This window comes from Coffea eugenioides, chromosome 3, assembly GCF_003713205.1.
Source record: "Coffea eugenioides isolate CCC68of chromosome 3, Ceug_1.0, whole genome shotgun sequence".
In the NCBI taxonomy this organism is placed as follows: Eukaryota; Viridiplantae; Streptophyta; class Magnoliopsida; order Gentianales; family Rubiaceae; genus Coffea; species Coffea eugenioides.
In genome coordinates this window covers 39,909,831-39,930,017 of record NC_040037.1, presented here as the reverse complement: position 1 = coordinate 39,930,017, position 20,187 = coordinate 39,909,831, and the positions used below count along the sequence as shown (strand labels likewise).

The window sequence follows — 20,187 nt, the reverse complement described above, 5'->3', positions numbered from 1 at the left end:
AAATGCTTTTGTTCTGCACAAGTTTGCAGAGATGAAGAAATTCTGATGCTCAGAGAGTAATGAAGTTCCAAAGACCTGTGTGCTTTTTAGTGATTATCAAAGGTAAATGAAGTATGTAAAACTTTAGTTAGTGTAAACATATTCAATAGATCTGCAGTCAACTTTTCCATGCCTTGCCTATAATAAACTCTCAGTGGTTCGTTATTATTTGTTTCAAGTAGTAACCATACATTGTGACAAAAGTGTTTGTTTCAAATTTACTGGATCAAGGGCCATGGTTAGTTAAAATTGGAAAAATATTGTTGTGCTGTATATGCAAGTGCACAAATTTTAATTGTCTGTCAACTATATAGAACATAAACTCATCATGGTAGCCAATAGAACTTGATTGTGTACTAAGTGATGCTTCTTGACACAAATTCATGGTACCAAAATACTGCATCTTCCACTACATTCACCTTGTGTTCATGTGATCAGGCCCCAAACTGAATATTTGTGCATTGACTGGCACTGAAAGTAAAATTGAGCAGACCTTGACACCAATTTGTCTCTATGTATTGGCCGAATAGAAATGAATCTGACCAGCTGGTCGGAAAACACCAGTGAACAGCAATAAACAGAAGCAACCAATCTTCTCAGCTCATGCGTTTAAGTTCAAAACTGTAAAGTTGCATTAGTGTGAAGATTATATAATCAAGTTCACACCAATCAAGGGTCATTTCTAGCATCATTTTAATTTTTTTTCCTTCTATCAGGTCAATTCTACACTAAGCAAGGATTATTTTTTGATATCATAAATTAATGTATTTAGAAAGAGAGGAAAAAGTAGAGAAAGAGAAGAAGAGAAACATCATCTGCAGTAATTAACAATAAATCAAGGAGAAAAAATAGCACAAAAGTGGGAATTTTGCTTCTACCACAGTAGATAACAGTAATTTATTAGAGTTCTCAGCTAAATTTTTGCTACTAGTGATCTGGATTCTGCCCATTTCAAGTTTCATTCTTCTGGCTTCAGCTCAAAGATTTTCTATGATTTCCAGAAGCACTTTCTTAGAACTCCCACCAACTTCATAGGCCTTCCTAGCTTCTTCTTTCACCTTCTTTGCCTTTATCCTCAGTGTTTCATCCTGCATCAACTGGACAATTTGATCCCCAATCTCCTCTCCCTTCACTAGATTCTCCCCCAGCCAACCCCAATGCCTCATCCACACTCCAAGGCCTGCCTTCTCTGTCACTTCTGCGTTCAACTTTTGGTCTCCATGTAGAGGCCAAGCCAATAGAGGCAGCCCGAATCGAGCTGCTTCAGTTACAGAATTCCACCCACAATGGCTTACAAATCCTCCGATTGCTGGATGCGCTAAAACTTGCTCTTGCTCCACCCATCCTTTACAAACTAGCCCCTTCTTCTTTGTTCTTTCAAGAAATGAACTGCCAAGCAAATCTTGCAGATCTTCCGTCTCGTCTTTGTCAACTTTTGTAGTCTTTATTACCCAAAGAAATCTGCATCCACTTCTCTCCAGTCCATTTCCTAGTTCTCTTATTTGTTCCTTTGACAATGCTGTTCTGCTTCCAAAGCCAACATAGACTACAGACTCATTTGGTTGGCCATCTAGCCACTGCAGATAAGAGCCAGCGTTCACGACAGCCTTACAAGGCTCGAATGGTCCTATGGGGAGGAAAGGCGGTAAATGAGCCAGCACCCTGCCAGTATTTACTGCAGCAATTGTTTCAGACTCAAACCAATCAAAGCTATTAAGTAGAATACCCTTGGCTTTCGAGAGAAATTGAGCATTTAAACGGATGTGGGCTGTGAAAATATGATCTGGAGTAAAGAAGGGAGGAGGAAGGCTTGAAATTGGCACCGAAGCTAAACCCGGAAGCTGAATGCTAGAGTCTTCCGAACTTTTGCTTTCGAGTATCAAGTCAGGAAGACAAGCGATAAGCGAAAAAAATCTAGCTGAAGAGGTGGATACAATGTAAAGGGGGATAGATAATTCATCAGCTAGACGATTGATATCGGCTGCAACAACAAAGTCAGCGAAGATGGCTGATAGAGGCGGAGTAGATAAGGAAGCCAAGAGAGGATGCAGGAGATGAACTGAGCTACTAACAGCTCGAAATCGAGCAAAGAAAGGATCAGGTTTTTCCGCGTCTGCAAATTCGGATGGACTGCTGGGAATTAGGATATGAAAATCAAGCCGATTGATTTGAGGGTGGGAAGCAAAGAAGGCAGACAATTCGTTGGACTCTGCAGCAGAAACTGGAGGCTGAACAGCAATCAAGGTAACTCTGCATTGGCAATTAGGAGAAGCAAGCATGGCGGCCAATCTCAGAAATGGGACCAAGTGGCCTATTCCTGCACTAGGAAACAGAGCTACATGAGCAACTGCTCTCTTCTGGGAATCACCAATTCTTGACATTGACATTGTTTGATGAACTGATGATGCTGTATCTAGTCTACTTTGTTTTGGTGTATAGGTCTTCTATCCTCTGCTACCATCTTTAAATAGAGTAATATAATATCTTTTCTTATGAAAATATTTTATAATTACTAGAAACAAAAGAATCTCATATGGATTAACAATCTAATATGAACGTCAATACTCTATTGTCTCATTGTTGTTTTTTTTTCAAGAATAAATCATCCATTTTGACAAAAACAATTTTCTTGTGAGTAATATTAAATTCATTGGATGAGAAGCCTAGCTCTTCATTTATTTATGATTAGGTAGGTTGCTTCTACAGTGGAAAGTTGGTTGGTTGCTTCTACGGTGGAAAGTTGGATGAACTTCCCACTGAACGCAGAACCATTACTATCACAATAACTCAGTATGGGCATTGTCCAAGCCTTATGGTCCAACTAACTTAAAGGCAACCAGCAGGTAGCAGTAACCAATGCTCTGTTTGAATGGGAGTGTTTTTCAAAAGATAGTGTCTTTCTAAAGGACTAAACAGTCAATATAGGTATAACTAACTTTAAGGCAGGTTGCTTCTAACTAACTTATAGGTATACTCTTCATTTATTTATGATTAGGTAGGTTGCTTCTACGGTGGAATGTTGGAGGAACTTCCCGCGGAACGCAGAACCACTACTATCACAATAACTCAGTACGGGCATTGTCCAAGCCTTATGGTCCAACTAACTTAAAGGCAACCAGCAGGTAGCGGTAAGTGAACCGTTTGGATTAGTTATTTTTTGGGGTGTTTTTGAAAAAATTTGCTGTAGCAGAGTTTTTAGATTATATTTTGGAATATTTTTAGAAAATATTTTGAAATATTTAAGAGTAGAAGAGTATCTAGAATATATTTTGAGATATTTTTTTAAAATTTTAAAAAAATTTAAAAAGACTAAACAGTCCCAAAAACAGTCAATATTTCATAGATTGAGTTGATAGATTGAATATAGGTATACATTAGATTGAGTTGATAGATTGAATCATGCAATTTAAATTAACCGTTTGTGATCATTATCACTATCATTATTATTTTTCTAGTATAGATAGTATAAAAAAGATTTAATCTTTTCTTTATTGAAAGTGGATATGCTAGTCTCAGGAATGCACGTCACAAGTATTCTTTTCAAGTTAAAATTAATTTTGAATTATTTGTTACACTTGTGCACTGTTAGTCAAACTTATTTTTTCATCGAGTTTTGAGTTGATGGATTCAAATGACTCATTTAAATCTAAGTGCATATTGAAACTAAACTATTCATGGGGGTTAAGTGAAAATAAATCCTATGTACACTGACAATTTATATATTGTCACTGTTGGATCTATAACATATGTATAAAATTTAAATTTTACATAGTTGTCATTCATTCAAAATTGACAATATATAGAATATTAATCCTTTAGTGAATCAACTAACTTTCTTTTACTTTTTTGTCCTTCTCCTTCTTTCTCCTTATTTCGAAAATTCACTGACAGGTGCCGAACCTGTGCAATAATAAATACCTACTCGAGAAAAATACAGATTTTGTATATAGCGGTGAGTAGGGTCGAATCCACAGGGACTGGGGATAATTCGTTTCTTCTAGAGTCCAAAGTATGGGGGGTTTTGGATTAAATGCTAACTAAATAAATTAACTGCAGAAAATAATTAATTAAAAGAAAATAACTAAGAGAAACTCTAGCCAAGGATACACTTCAGAAATGGTTCATGCAACTGATCATTGATGCAGAAATAATTCCAACATTTAGTAATAGATTAGTTATAGTTGTCATGCACGCGATAAACAACCAACCCTTCCTTAATTTCTCGATAGCTAAGGTACGACCGTTAGCTATTTCTCTAACCCAAAAATAACCCTAGGTACGACCGTAGGATTTAATTTCTAGATTGCATTAATAATTAGAAAGGCCCAATCCTAACCAACAAACACGCTACGAGGGTTTGTTTAAATTAGATCATATGCTCCCCTGACATAAACCCAATTACGCCAGTTGCTACTGAGGTAGAGATAACGAACAATTACGGATTCAATCACCCCTATTTAGCAAAATAGCCTATATGAATAATTAAATATTGCGCATCTATTCAATCACTCACATGAGCTATAGCAATTAAAAGCAGGAAACATATAAATATCAATAAATTAAGGAAACAATTAAAATAAATTAGATCTCACAGTAATTGTTGAACCAAATCTTCAGTTGTCCCCTTGACTAGAATTGAGAGGTTAGTCCTCCATTAATGGAGAACAACCATGCGAAAGAATAAAACTAAACTATGCTAAGAGCTAAGCTAAAACTATTGAATGATCCCGTTCTCTGTACGTTTCCCCCTTTTTAAAGCCAAAAGGAAGTCTAATGCTATCTCTAGTGGTCCCCACACCAAATTCAAAGTCTTGTACGTTTCTTTTCCTAGAGTCCAAATGACTCATGCTTCTTATCCGTGGTCCCCGCACATGTGGCCAAAGCCTCCAAAGTACTTGTTGTTCCAAATCTCTCTACGTTGCTTTCTTTGAAAAGCCCAAATGACCAAATGCCTTGCACTAGCTTGTGGTCCCCACCAATTCAAGGACCCAAAGGTTGAAACCCTTAGAAGTCTACATTTTTCCATACAAGTCCCTCCTTTTTGGTAATTTTCTGCTTCACTCCTGAAATTGATTCCAAATACCAAATATGAGTAAATATCAGCAATTAACACAATATTTGTCAGGGATAGAAGGGGAAATCAATAATAAATTTACTAACAAATTATACCCTATCAATTCCCCCCACACCTGAATCATGCTTGCCCTCAAGCATGGGGAAAGTATACAGACACCAAAATTTGATAATGGTCATTGCTCTATCTACCAAATTGCCAAGATACCAAGAAAAATAATAATCAAGCATCAATGGTCAAGTCCAAGAAACATCACTCCGGTTAGCTTCTAAACCACAAACTCCTCCAATTTCAGGTTAACTAATCTAAGAAAAAGGAATGACGCATAACATTTATCAGCAAATGGTCCAACTATTAACCAAAATCTCAACATTAAATCCATAATTCGGCAAGCTGACTTTTATTACACACTAACACAACCTTCACTTTTTTTTCACATTTTTTTTCCTACTTTTCTCTCTCTTTTTTTTTTTCAATAGTAACAAAAGACTTAGTCGCTAGCCATTTGAGCCTTTTGACGCGAACTCCAACATTGGCCAGATGAAGGAGCCCGGTTACTCAGCTTCTATCGCCACGTGACCACGTACTCATAGCAATTACTACTTTTTGACGCGAGAATCAACACTTTTAGGTGCAGATCCCCGGTTACTCAGTAGTAACTAATAGCGGAGTACAGTCAAGTTTATTCATAGCTAAAAATCACAAAAACTCAATATAACACAAGAACCAAAAGAAAACTTGCATCAGCTAGCCTCATTTTCAAACATGGAGAACTAAAGTTAATAACCGGACCAATTCACATGAAAATGCCAATAATCATTCCCTACGCCTAGGAAAGTTAACCAAAAATTATAAGAGTAAAACAATCATCGATATTCACCAAAGAGATATTTTTGGACTCAACCATATTAACTTGATACCCTTTTATTATTAAAATTGGCAATAGTAGAAATAAAGGCAATAATCCAACATCAAACCTTGGCATGCACTTACGAGCTAATCACTAAAAAGAAGAAAAAGAAAATGAACGAAAACACCAAAAACCACAACTGCTCCCCCCACACCTAAATCCTACATTGTCCTCAATGGAGGTAATAAAGTAATGAAAGCGAAGAGAACAATGAAACTTCCCTGTTGAACAGCTAAGGGATAGGAGGGAACAATGGAGGGGAGCCGAGTTCTGAGACATCCTTGCCACTTGGCGGGTGATGTTCGTCATTCGCTCTTCTACGTTGTGAACCTGTGCTTGTAAGTGGCGCCACTCACCATTGTCGCCAATTCACCCCAAACAACAAAAGACAGAATATCCAACAAAGATAGCAACCAACAAATGCAAATCCATAGTCACTGGTGTTCCCCAACTCAATAGTCAAATGCAAAAGCAAATACGGGCACCCAAGCCCAAATATGGTCAACAAAGCAACAGTTTCACTCCAAAACCAACAATCAGAAACTATTATCAACAACTGAAAACTAGCAAAGGCACGTTAATAAGCACAGGGACTACCCAATTCAGTCAGGCAACAAGCAAACTTGGCCATCCATAATCTCAACACATGCACTCTAAAATTGCAACAATTGCCCAATAATATGCTAAATCTAGCAATAGCAGTCTTTAAGTTTAGCAAGAGCAATGGAGCCACAAGGCATCGGCAGTTGATCGACTATCCAACCAACTAGAGTAGATAAATTCTGGGGAAAACACCTCAACTAATACCACTGGCGGAAGATAGAATGCACAACTCAATCAGCTGAAATTGTAGCAACAGCCCCAAGAAATAACAATTCAAACAATAATAGCTCATTAATCCGGCAGTAGCAAAGGGATTCCAAGTGCCCAACCTCCAACAGTCAGCCAATAGAGTGGAATTAACCCAGTGGAGCCAAAATACCCAAACAGTGGGTGAAACAAGTTCAATGGCTAACTCACACTAATGAAATCCCCAAATAACTCAATTCAGACAACAAGTAATGTAACCACAGGAGTTTCAGTCAAAATTAGTAAGGAAACCCAGCAATTCAATTAGATGCACCCAACTGGAACAAGCAATGTAAATGGTATAGAGGCCTCCCAATGTAACAAACAAGTGCAGTAAATTAGCTCACCCAAAATCTCAACAAGTGGCTCCAGTTGGCCAGTTAGAATCCTAACTCAAAATCAGCAAATGCAATGATGACCGTTCAAAGACGTGAGAATAATAACTCAATCAACCAAATAGCGAAATCAGATTCAGGTCCAGTCACCCCAACAGTACCACTGATGGAGCACACAGGGAAGAGATATCACAAAAGATCAACACCGCCTACTAATTAATCCGAATGACGCCTAACACTGCCCAAAGTTGGAGATCGAATGACAAATACCTCTACTGCTTCCTCGAATGAAGAAATGAGAGCGGCTGCGGCGAAGAGAGGTGGACAGGCGCTGCTGTTGACGGTGTACGAGCGAGGGCGACGGCTGAGCTGGTGAGCGCTGAGGCGCCTGTGGTGGGCGGACTGGATGGCGAAGGAGCTACGGTTTGGGCATCAACAGGAGAAAGATGAGCTGGTGGTGGCGTTGAAGCAAGGGTCAGCGGCCGTGGGCAGGGGTTGAGGATGGCAGTCTCGCGGCTGTGGGCTCGCGAGGCGGGGCGGACAACAGCGAAGGGTGGCTGAGCGGCGAAGTGGAGATGAGCTCGTCGTGGGCTGGACGAGCGCCGCTGCGGGAGAGGAAGAAGGAGCGCTGGCGGCGTTGGACATGGCAAGGCAGAGGAGAGAGGGAGAGCTGGTGAAGGTTGAGCGAGCTGGTGGAGGCGCGCGGCAGGGAGATGGGGGACAGCAGCAGCGGCGGCGGAGCTGGACGTGCGGCAATAGAGGAAGAGCCGGGAGCTGCTGCAGAGGTGGGAGCGAACTGGAGGGAGGCGCAGCGTCTGAGAGAGCGGCGGCGCGATGGTCGCGCTTGGGCGTGCGGCTGTGCGAGATTGTGGCAGGGAGAGAGAGCAGAGGAAGCAGGGGCGGAGGCGTGTTGCGGACGAAGCTGGGGAAGAGCTTGCGGAGGAAGCGCAGGTGGAGATGGAGCAACGGGCTCGCAGGGGAGAGGGCTGCGCGCGAGGGCTGCAGCGTTGCTGGTAGCGCGCGAGAAAGCTCCTGGTCGCGTGCGGCGGGGTGGTCAGCGGCGCGCAGGTGGGGCGCGACTTGGTGCTGGTAGCGGCGCGCCGTGGATGATGAAGAGGAGGTGCTGCGTGGGTGAGGTTGTGGCGCAGTAGCGGCGGATGAAGGAATAGAAGGAAAAGGGGAAACAGGGGAGCGGTGGAGAAGAAGAAGAAAAAGAAAGAAAGAAAGAAAGAAGAAGAAAAGAAAGAAAGAAAAAGAAAATTTTGTTTTTTTTTTTTTTTTTTTTTTGGATTTTTTTTTCTTTTTTTTTAATTGAATTGAGGTTGGAAAATTCGATTTTTAAATACCAAAACTGAAAATGAAAAAGGAAATTACTGTTGTTTAAAGAAAGAGGAAAAAAAAATTTATTTTTTATTTTTTTTTTGAAAGTGAAAAATTATTTCCTTTGTTTTTGGGTCGTCAAACACCGCGTGGGCACGCCAAGATTGGTCTTCGTCCTCTGACCTCAGGAGACGCAAACACCGCGTGGGCACGCCAAGATTTCACTTCCTGATAACAGTGGAGGAAATATGAAAACCAATTACTACTCAATCGAGAAACGAAAAACGAAAGAAATGAACAACAAAAAATAATAAAATCAATATTTGGGTTGCCTCCCAAAAAGCGCCTTTCTTTAATGTCTTTAGCTAGACATTATCATGTTTTGCTCATGGAGGATAAAATCTTGTGGCTCGCTTCAATGCTTCATCTTCAATGTGATCCTGGTAACCCTCATAGATGGAGTAATTCTTGAGTACACGAGCTACAGTCTTCCATGGACCAGTAGATTGCGCCAAACAATCAAGCATTGATCGCAATTCTTCATCCACTCCTCCATCAAGAGCATTCAACGGTTCAAGATATTTTTCCATTACCACTCTTAACTTATTCCTGTCATGAAATTTCAAATTTTCTGGTATAATAAAATCAATTTCAGTAACAGGAATTGAAGAATAGGAGTCAGGAAAATATTGATTAAGGAGTGGAGAAGATGTCACCGCATTTGGAGATTGTTCATTGGATTCATTCACTTGAATGGGTTGCGGTTGGGATTCCATTTCTTCCTTTTCGGCTTCTTTTTCAATTGCATCTGTAGATTTTTCATTTTGACACTCTTGCATCTCCTCATCACTAGTCAAGCAAATTGCACTCTCATTTTCTTCAAAATCAACAATGATTTCCGAGGACAATTCTTCCATTTGAGAAGCCAATCGATTCATTTTGGATATCAATAGACATAGTTGATCTGCCAGATAACTCATTGGATCCTTCATCATCTCATTCCTCATTTGTGTCTCCTGTTGGAATCGGTATGTATTAATAAATAATTCACCCAATTCCTGAAAAGACATACCTGACAAGGACGATGGTTGTTGAGACTCTTGCTGTTGAAAATCCATTGGCCCGGTCGCATAATCAAAATTGGAATTATCCCACCATCCTTGATCATACCCGTTTGAATAAGGGTCATACTGCATTTGATATTGGGGTGGAAAATCTCCAAAAGTATCAATTGGAGCACTTAGATTATCTTGAAATGCGGGGCATGTGTCAGTTGAATAACCTGAGTCAAAATAAGTTCCACAATTTGCACTATCCCATTGATCATTAGGAAACACGTGAGTCTCATAACCCCATTCAGGAACAAAGTCCAGTCTATTATCAAAATATGGAATGTTAGCAGCCATAAAAAAAAATAAATAAATTGAAAATGAAAACAAGGTGAACTAAAAAAAGAAACAAATTAATCTGACACCAGTCCCCGGCAACGGCGCCAAAAATTGACAGGTGCCGAACCTGTGCAATAATAAATACCTACTCGAGAAAAATACAGATTTTGTATATAGCGGTGAGTAGGGTCGAATCCACAGGGACTGGGGATAATTCGTTTCTTCTAGAGTCCAAAGTATGGGGGGTTTTGGATTAAATGCTAACTAAATAAATTAACTGCAGAAAATAATTAATTAAAAGAAAATAACTAAGAGAAACTCTAGCCAAGGATACACTTCAGAAATGGTTCATGCAACTGATCATTGATGCAGAAATAATTCCAACATTTAGTAATAGATTAGTTATAGTTGTCATGCACGCGATAAACAACCAACCCTTCCTTAATTTCTCGATAGCTAAGGTACGACCGTTAGCTATTTCTCTAACCCAAAAATAACCCTAGGTACGACCGTAGGATTTAATTTCTAAATTGCATTAATAATTAGAAAGGCCCAATCCTAACCAACAAACACGCTACGAGGGTTTGTTTAAATTAGATCATATGCTCCCCTGACATAAACCCAATTACGCCAGTTGCTACTGAGGTAGAGATAACGAACAATTACGGATTCAATCACCCCTATTTAGCAAAATAGCCTATATGAATAATTAAATATTGCGCATCTATTCAATCACTCACATGAGCTATAGCAATTAAAAGCAGGAAACATATAAATATCAATAAATTAAGGAAACAATTAAAATAAATTAGATCTCACAGTAATTGTTGAACCAAATCTTCAGTTGTCCCCTTGACTAGAATTGAGAGGTTAGTCCTTCATTAATGGAGAACAACCATGCGAAAGAATAAAACTAAACTATGCTAAGAGCTAAGCTAAAACTATTGAATGATCCCGTTCTCTGTACGTTTCCCCCTTTTTAAAGCCAAAAGGAAGTCTAATGCTATCTCTAGTGGTCCCCACACCAAATTCAAAGTCTTGTACGTTTCTTTTCCTAGAGTCCAAATGACTCATGCTTCTTATCCGTGGTCCCCGCACATGTGGCCAAAGCCTCCAAAGTACTTGTTGTTCCAAATCTCTCTACGTTGCTTTCTTTGAAAAGCCCAAATGACCAAATGCCTTGCACTAGCTTGTGGTCCCCACCAATTCAAGGACCCAAAGGTTGAAACCCTTAGAAGTCTACATTTTTCCATACAAGTCCCTCCTTTTTGGTAATTTTCTGCTTCACTCCTGAAATTGATTCCAAATACCAAATATGAGTAAATATCAGCAATTAACACAATATTTGTCAGGGATAGAAGGGGAAATCAATAATAAATTTACTAACAAATTATACCCTATCATTCACGCAAACTTTTTAATTGTTGCCTGACTGATTCTCATGTTAATACCTAAATCTTTTTTAACTCCAGTAATATTTCATTAGTTTATGCTTGTCACAATCATCATTTGTGTCATGGTACAAAATTTTTTTTGGTTGTTTCCTTTTTCCTTTTATTTGGATAAACAATTTATTTACTAACGTTATACATTTTAATTTTTATTACAATAAAATATTATTACTTATGCTTAAACAATAAGCAGGGACTTCAACCCTTAAACGTGGCTATGCCAAAGTCTATTTCGAATTACGTCTTTGTTCACCATACTAACATTTACAGCTTTCATTAGTTGCCATATAATGTAATCACATCTAAATTTCTAATTCTTCTATTTATCTTTACACTCCACTTAACTAGCTTATTCTTCTACGATACTTATGAGTCGTTATTTTTTAGCATTTCAAGTACAAAATTGCAACACTATATTTGAAAAGTCCACCATTTTCTTTATTCTCGATCCTCTTTTTCTTTCATGTTTCTTTGGTGCCATTCACTTTTTTATTTTCATTTTTGTTGGGGCTCGTATATCTGCAGAGTTTCCAAAGTATCTCCAATTATCGAGCCATTTTATGATGACCAAATTTGCAAAAGGACTTCCCTATAATATCAACAAAGATTTTTTTTTTTTTTTTTTGACTGAATTGCATTCTTATTGTTTGCTTCCACAAACAACTGCCCTAACGCGTTCCGAGCACATGTTTAGGCTGCCTCCCTCTACCCAGCCCCACCAAGCACCATTGGCCTTCTCATATTGAATCTTCTGCCCACAGCGAGCAGAAATGTTCACTTTCCACCGTAGCTAAAACCTGCTTTTTACTATAGTGAACTTTTTTGGGTAAGTATAATATTAAAATAAGACTTAATTCCACTTTTCACTCCTTAACATGTATGCAATTTGCACATTGTGCCCTAAATTTTTGGTTTTAGACATATTGTACCCTATACCCTTCATTCAGTTCTATTTGATCAGAATCGTTAGCACCGTAAGTAATATTAACAGAAAAAATATCACCCCACGCAAGTCTGATACTTGCAAATCAGTAAAAGGACTAATTCTATAGTTTCTATTTTTGCATGCGAATCTCACTTTAGGCTACAAGGTGAGAATTTATTAAAAATTACGAGTATTCAAATTACTTTAGGTTGAATTAATTTCAGCTTGAATTAATTTATTATAAAGTAGGAAAGTGATTCTAAATTCGTCAAAATAAACAAACAAGTTCTTAACTGAAGTGATTGGCTCTTTTAATTAGCTCCATGCGATAAAATTACCATTTTTTTCCTCTTGGGGTCGACTAAATTGGTTGGTGCTTTATGCATGAATTGTTGCCTCAGAATTTTATTGTTGAATTAGGTATTTCGTAGAGCGTGGTGAGGAATTTATTTCCAAAAAGTTTGAGTCATATTCATACATAGATTTTCCTAAAACCTTAATTACCCTTTTTCTTCAAATTTAAGCCAACGATAATTTTAATTGAGTTAATAAACGTATGAATTTAAGCCAACGGTCATTTTGTTTCAGCTGTTGGCTAAATAACTAACAATAAAAGGTTAATTTCCGGCACTATACCTCACAACTGCGCCTTCAGGTTCTTTCAAAAACTGGTTTATTGCGAGTTTCCTTCTAGTTCTCCTTTTCAGATATCTCTCATTGGTATGGCTGATTGCAGGAAAGCATCCTTTATAGTATTTTTATCTTCATGAGTTGAATGATGGTTCAGATCTATAGGCAACAAATATCCTATTCCCATCTCTATCCTGTACACACTGTTCAAGTTTAAAAGATCTGGAAAACAATCCACTAATTAAAATACAGGGAACAACTTAATTGTAGATTTTGGCTCAGAGTTGAACAAATACTCGAGGTTTGTCTGCTAGTAACTCATCTGCTGCAGCTGTTGTAAGGCTGAAGCAGCATTGCACCTCAAACACTATTCAGATGACAATAACACCAGCATCAGCAAGTAAACTGTAAAAGGTTCTGATAGTGTTCAAAACCTTCCAATTTTGAGTCATGTCCCCTATTGGCAATCTTCTACTACAACTTTTCAGCTAGTTGAAGTACTTGAATTTGTCTTCTTCTTTGTCTTCTTTTTCTTCTTCTTCTTCTTCTTTTCCTCGTTATTTCTTTTTTGCATTCGCTTTTCCATCATCCTATGGATCCTGCATAAGTGAGGTTTGCAGTGGAATAAAGAGAAAAGAAAAACATTAAATATTATAGTAGATTGGACTTGCAGTAAGTAAAGAATTTTTTTTTGCAAGTAAAGAATGTAAAACTTCCTAAGAGTAAATTGTAAAATGGATAGTTTTGGAAGCACTTACATATTCCAGATGATTGGATCCGAAACTTCTTCAAAATCTAGAATGACTTTCTTAATATGGGAAACTTTGAACCACTCAGAATCTGGTTCATTTTGCAGCATCCATTTCCTTGCTAGCAGATTACAGTCCTCGACTTCCAGCTTCTCCAAATTCTTGAGGCCTTCCATTATTTCTCTGGAGGGAAAGGACTCAAGTTTTCGGCAATTGAAGATCCCTAACTTTTGAATCGACGAAAGATTCCCTATCCAATCTGGCAAAACTTCTATTCCAAAGTCATATAAAGTCATTTCTTTCAGAGCAGTCAGGTGTTGAAGCTCTTCAGGCAAAGAATTCCAGTGATGCTGCCCGACTAAGAATAGAGAAACAAGTGAAGAAAGCTGTTGAAGCCCTGTAAAACATGTTTGGAATGTTTCAAACTCCATTGAATTTGAAAGAGGACCCATCTCGAGGTCAGCCAAGTTGCTAAGTGCACCAAACCCCTTGGGCATGGTATTCAGCTTTGGGCAGGAAGTAATTTCCATGAATGAAATGTTAGACATTTGTTGAAAATTTGGAGAAAACTCGATGAGATTTTCACAGTCTGTCACCCGTAGGGATTGGAGAGACTTGCAAGACTCCAATACCTCACTTGGTATACTGATCAAACCTTGGCATATGAAAACTTTCAAGCTCTGAAGGGATGGAAAGCCTCCCTGTCCATTCAAATTTGGAAATAATTTGATACTAGGGCAGTATGATACCTCGAGCCTTTTGAGAGATTTGAGTGAGTAAATTTCTGGTGGAAATTCTTGTAATGCCCCGCATTCCTTGATCACCAACTCTTGGAGCACTGCACTGCAACCGGACATATGAGGAACAATGTGTGTCAAAGAGTGGCACTTTATAATACACAGATGAGAAAGGTTGGTGTTGTTTTCCAGCAACTCATCTGGAAGAGAAGTTAGCTCCTGTACATCCTCAACATGGAGACTTGTGAGGGTGGTCAGCTTGGAATTGCATATACTCTCCAGTGGCGAGCTGCTCTTGATGGATTCAACCCTCAGCACCTTGAGGGCAGGGAAATGACTTGGAGCAGTCATCAGCTTTGGACCCCATCTAAGAAACAATCTCTCAAGGCTATGAAACGTCTTGGCTTCATAAGATGCAGAGATTTCTTCTGGTCCTTTCCAATCTAGTAGGCTTGGCATGTTGTTTATTGTGAGGCTTTTGAGTGCTGGAAAGAATGATTCTGTTGCTTGAGTTTCACTGGTGTTGGTATCTGATCTATTGCCACTGTAAAACCATGATCCAAAGCAGCTAACTTTTGAGAGTTCAAGTATCTCAAGATTTTGGAGAAGTGGTAGGGACCCCAGTGTTGGGATTTCTTTGCATCTTGTGCACCGCTGCAGTTTTATCTCCACCAAATTGTTAAGTGGCAAAGAGCCTCCTTTAACAGACATCTTCATTACCCATGATGGGAATCTGTCACCTTTGAAGTATTCGATCCTTAAGCTTTTCAGATTGTGGTAAGGCTCAAGGCCTTCCAGCACATTCTCATCATTGTTTGGACCTTCTCTTAGGAAATAAATCCAACGAAGTTCCAGCTCCTGCAAATTTGGTTTCCCAAATAGATTTGCTTGCTCAGCTTCCTTTTTGTCTTTCACAAGATCAAGATTTCGTATCTCCAGCTTGCCTTTGAGATCTTTCAAGTGCTTCAGCTCCCCAATTGGAGGACCACACTTCTCTCCCACGTTATAGATTGGCAGTGTTTGAAGGTGACTTAATCGTCCAAATTCATATGGCATAGAGAAGAACTCATCATAATAGAAATGAAGATGTCTCAGGCATAGCAAATTCTTGAAATCTTTTGGGAGTTCTTTAAGAGATTCACATCCAATGATCCTCAATGTCTTCAACTTGTAAAGGTTGCAGGCAGAGTCAGGTATAGACTTTATCTTTGTCCTCGAGAGATCAAGGTGTTCTAAATGCCTTAGCTTTCCAATAGATGCTGGCAATTCTGCTATATCTGCATCACAGAGGTTTAAAACATGCAAGAAGTTTAGATTTAGCAAGTTATTGTCAGGTAAATTGTTCTTTAGGAATAATGTCCTCAAATATCTTGCTTTCTCCTTGGCAATCTTCATGGTTTCCTCTGTAAACGACTCCAATGCAAGGTGTTGAATCTGACGAATGTCATCTTGATCACTTTCGCAGAAGGTGATGCTCTCGAAGCTTGACAGAGAATATGCAAAATCATAGACAAGATTATGCATTTTACAATGTGTTACTTTGTTGAAGTTATCCTTGCTTACAATTTCAAGTAAAGAATTCTGCAACAAAGTGTCAAAGTATTGATTTCCTATTTCCTCCATCACAGAAATCCCCAACCCCGGGTCAATAAATCCTTCAGCCATCCAAAGCTGGACTAGCTGGTCCCTTTCTATAACAGAGTTCCTTGGAAACATCGAACAAAATGCAAAACATCTTTTGAGGAATGGAGACGGTAGATTTTCAAAGCACAATTTGAGTATCGCAGAGATTACATCTTCTTTATCTAGTACCTCGCTTTCTAAAATTGACAACCAGAAATCCCTTCTTTTGTTTTGTAACAAACCTCCAAGTAAATTTGCTGCTAAAGACAGACCTTGACACTTTTCTGCAGTGTGCCTTCCTATGTCCTCCAGGCCTATTGCTATTTCATTACTTACACCAGCCTTTTCTTTTATTATGGACCAGAAATTTTCTATAGATGTCTTTTCCTCATTTTCTGTGATTTTCAGGTCAGCAATCAAGAAGCCAACCTCCTGAACTACATCTACCTGAGGGAAAGAAGCAGTTGTGGCTCCATATTTCTCAGAAGCTAAAAAGTCTTTCACTTCTTTATTGATCATCTCCAGCTTATTACTGATGCCTCTTGCTTTAGGCATCATTTCTTGACGAAAAGCTTTCTTATCAGAGTGACAGGAGAAGAGACTTACCTTTGGTTTTTCTTGGTTCAGCATCTCCACCTCATGCTGGAGAATTTGATAGCCGAACTCTGCCAAAGCATTATCAGCATCATCGGCTAAATCAGAAAGTTTCTGCAACCAAAGCGTAACGATCACAGCCTTGTCCTGCAGCCTCAGATTATCCTGTGAGACAGCTTGGATGTTGGATAAAGATCCTTTCAATTTCTCCAACTCTTGTCTGATGTCCTGCACAACATTAGTCTCTTCACTGGAGCGGGAAAACCAATTCTCCATCAGGCATGAGATTTCTTGAGGACCACCAAAAACAAGGTTAATGTTTTCAGTAGTGACTGAGAATATTTTCTGCAGTAAAACCTCCACGGATGCACTCATAAGCAGATTCTCAGCCATCCTTTCAGAGGAAGAAATGTTTTTTTTTTTTTGCCAAGTTTTGAAGTCAGGAAGAAAAGTTTTTGCTGAGTGAATGATGAAGTTGCTAAGGGCTGTGTTTTTATAAGTGATTATCAAGATGAGTCCTGCTCATTTTTTAATTGAACAGATACAAGAGGTCTCCCTTTCCGTTCCGTGACTAAATCAAAGTTAGTATCGTTCTGTTATTGTTTATTACAAGAAGAAACCGTCCATTGTGACAAAGCAATTTTCTTTATCCATTCTGATTTATTTGTTTAGGGGCCACTGTCCTGAGTAGCTGAAATTGAACAGGACCAAGTTCTGGTCCTGTACATTCTACAATATAAAGTTTAAGCGTAATCAATAAATTCATTATTGTACTCTTCATATCTACTAATAACTAAAACTTAATTGTATCAGACACAATGAAACATGATTTAGTTGGCAAAACGCTTTATTTGAAATCAAAAAGTCACCGGCTCGAACTACTACTATAGAGGTACGAGTTTAAGTCATCACAAGAGTAAGTAAGAAATTACTATTGATCATCTATTTTTTTTTTTAAAAAAAAAAAGTTAATTGTGCTAGAATTCTAGAAACTTGAGGGATTTCCGAGTTTCATCCCTCAAGTTTCTTTTATCCCCGCTTTAGATTTGCATCATCTTCATTCACAGTTTGTAGATAAGATTCATCGCTTTTAGATTAGGATTAATTACATTTATTTTTCATCAAAGTTTGTCCAACTTGAGGATCAGTCCCTAAAATTCAGCTAAATAGCATTCACCTCTCTGCTGGTAATGGCATCCAATCCCGGCTAACAGAATTAAAATCACAAATATGCCCTTGAGGTTTGTCCAAATCATGGAAAGGGACCATGTTGCTTAATTAGAAATAATGTAGCTATCCTTTTGAATACCCAAATATCAATAACAAAGGTTTCAAAAATTTACACTAAACTTGAAAGAAATCACCACAATTTTGAAAATGAAAGGGAAAAAGAATTCAAGATAACCTCTCCTTCTCTCCTTTTTCTTTGCCCATGGCTCACCGCACCTGCAATTATACTCTCCCAAGTCCGGACTCACTTTTCCCTAACATTTAGAAATCATCCATAACATCTGTGGAATAATAAATTTTCTCCAAAACATTTTGTGAAACTTAGCATGTGAATTTCAAAATTTCCTTTTTTTTTTGTCAATAATTCAAAGTTGAGTATTTTGTTAATTTCTATCTGTGACGAAGTATCTTGCTTGAATTTTAACTTCTGAGCAGTGGGAATAGAAAAACTTCTGCATTCATCCATGGCTTTCATGATTTTAAAGGTAAAGCTTTGTTGTGTCCGAAAAATGAAAATTAATTATCTCCATGTCAAGTATGCCAATGGTAGTGGTGCTCAAATCTACTTCTCTGGTGAATGGTGACTGAAACATAATTATTGATCATGACTCATGATTAAGATGTAAACAAAGTTGATGCTACATTTCTTTTTATTTTTTTGGGTGATTCGGCTAGAGATTAACTGAAACCAAAAAGGAAAGTTAGTTGTCTTAAACCAAAAGGGCATTATCACATCATCTTAAGTTTCAATTTGATGCAACCGGATCAATAATTATGAATCATATTTGCAGTAGCTGCTTTTTAGGATAAACTTTTACTTTTTATTTTTCTTAGTGGAAAAAGTTTAAATCTTTCACTACAAGCTTCAATTTGAGGGATTTGTGAAATATAAAGGGCTATGCGAGATAACTGTTCAACCTTTGCAAAAATTGAAAAATGGTTTCCTAAATTGTTGATTGTGTTTACATTAAAGAAAATAAAAGATTAGACAACAAAAAAGTAATGATAAGATGAATAGGGAATTGTACATACCTCGAGTGTGACTAATGACAATTTCATTTAGCTCCTTTTATTTTGTATATTGGACTTACCTCCCTTGATCTGAATTTCGTCAACACATTTGTCCATGTCAATGATTATTGACTTCCTAGACCCTAGTGAAGGTTTGTGAATTTATTCGTAAAAAATTCATGTATGCTTGAAATTGTGGACCATAAATTGCTCTTCTATTTGAACACAAAAACAGAGAGTTAATATCTGTCCATGGAGAACCCGCGTTAAGTAACTTGAGCAGGTCTTTGATCTCGATCCAACAGAAATGAATCGAACCATTGCTGGAATTAGAGGTTAACATTTTGGGAAAGGAGGCAAGAATAGTAAATAAGTATACTTAAGGGGGCGTTCTTATACTTTTGTAAAAAAGCTCCGGTGCAAAATTTAATATTTTCAAGGATGGAAAGGAAAAAAATTTCAAAAAAAATTTTCAAAGGGATATAAAAAGATTTCCAAAATCTTGTAGCTGGGGACAAAGTCTCAGTTGTAGAAGGATTAAAAAAACAAAAAATTTTAATTTTTATAGTAACCTTATACTTCTAACAACCAATCTTACGTCCGTTTATACTTTTGAGTTCTTACCTGCATTGCACCACAAAACATTAGTGACCAGTACGACAATAAACAATAACTGAAAAAGTCGCATTAGTACAGTTGATTATATGATCAAATCCAGACTAATCAAGGGTTAGTCGTCCCACAATTTCATTTTTTTTCTTTCTCTGGTCTAATCAAGGATTTTTTGTCTTCTATATCATGACTTTAAAATCAATGTAACAACCAATTTTGTGTCGGCTTATGCTTTTAAGTTCTTACCTGCACCATAAAAAAAAACCCATTAGAGCAATAAATTAACAAAAGATAATCAACCTGATTGAAAGTCGTATTTATATAATTAAATCCACACTAATCAGGGGTTCTATTTTTTCTTTCTTGTGTCAATATCACATTAATCAAGGATTATATCTTGTATATCAAGTTATGGTCGTTTCTAAAATTAATATTGTATCTTTCCTCCTCCGGTTTCTAAATTTTCTGATGCTCAAATCTTGTTGTTATCACTGTTAGAGTATAATAATCGTCACAGAGGTGACAAACAAGATGAAAACAACAATTACATTATATTGTAACTAGATGTTATTCTACTATATCCTGGGGACCAATGCATGTATACGTCTGCCTTGTTTGTATATTTTATTTTCTGTTTTCTTAGCTCAGCCAAGTCTAGTTGCATTAGTTTATTTTGAAAGAAAATTTTGCAAGTTTTAGGTCATTGTTAT

The 20,187-nt window shown here is 37.8% G+C and overlaps 2 protein-coding genes across 2 annotated transcripts; both read right to left on the bottom strand.

Annotated features, from left to right (window-relative positions):
• Window positions 1–828: 828 nt before the first annotated feature.
• LOC113764742 (UDP-glycosyltransferase 13-like) lies at window positions 829–2,531 on the bottom strand. Its single transcript, XM_027308720.1, has one exon. It carries the CDS (start codon window positions 2,424–2,426, stop codon window positions 1,017–1,019), a length of 1,410 nt encoding a protein of 469 aa, XP_027164521.1. The 5' UTR covers window positions 2,427–2,531; the 3' UTR covers window positions 829–1,016.
• Window positions 2,532–13,675: 11,144 nt separating this feature from the next.
• LOC113766597 (putative disease resistance protein RGA3) lies at window positions 13,676–17,017 on the bottom strand. The gene has a single exon (XM_027310772.1). The coding sequence runs from the start codon at window positions 17,015–17,017 to the stop codon at window positions 13,676–13,678; it is 3,342 nt and encodes a 1,113-aa protein (XP_027166573.1).
• Window positions 17,018–20,187: the final 3,170 nt, after the last annotated feature.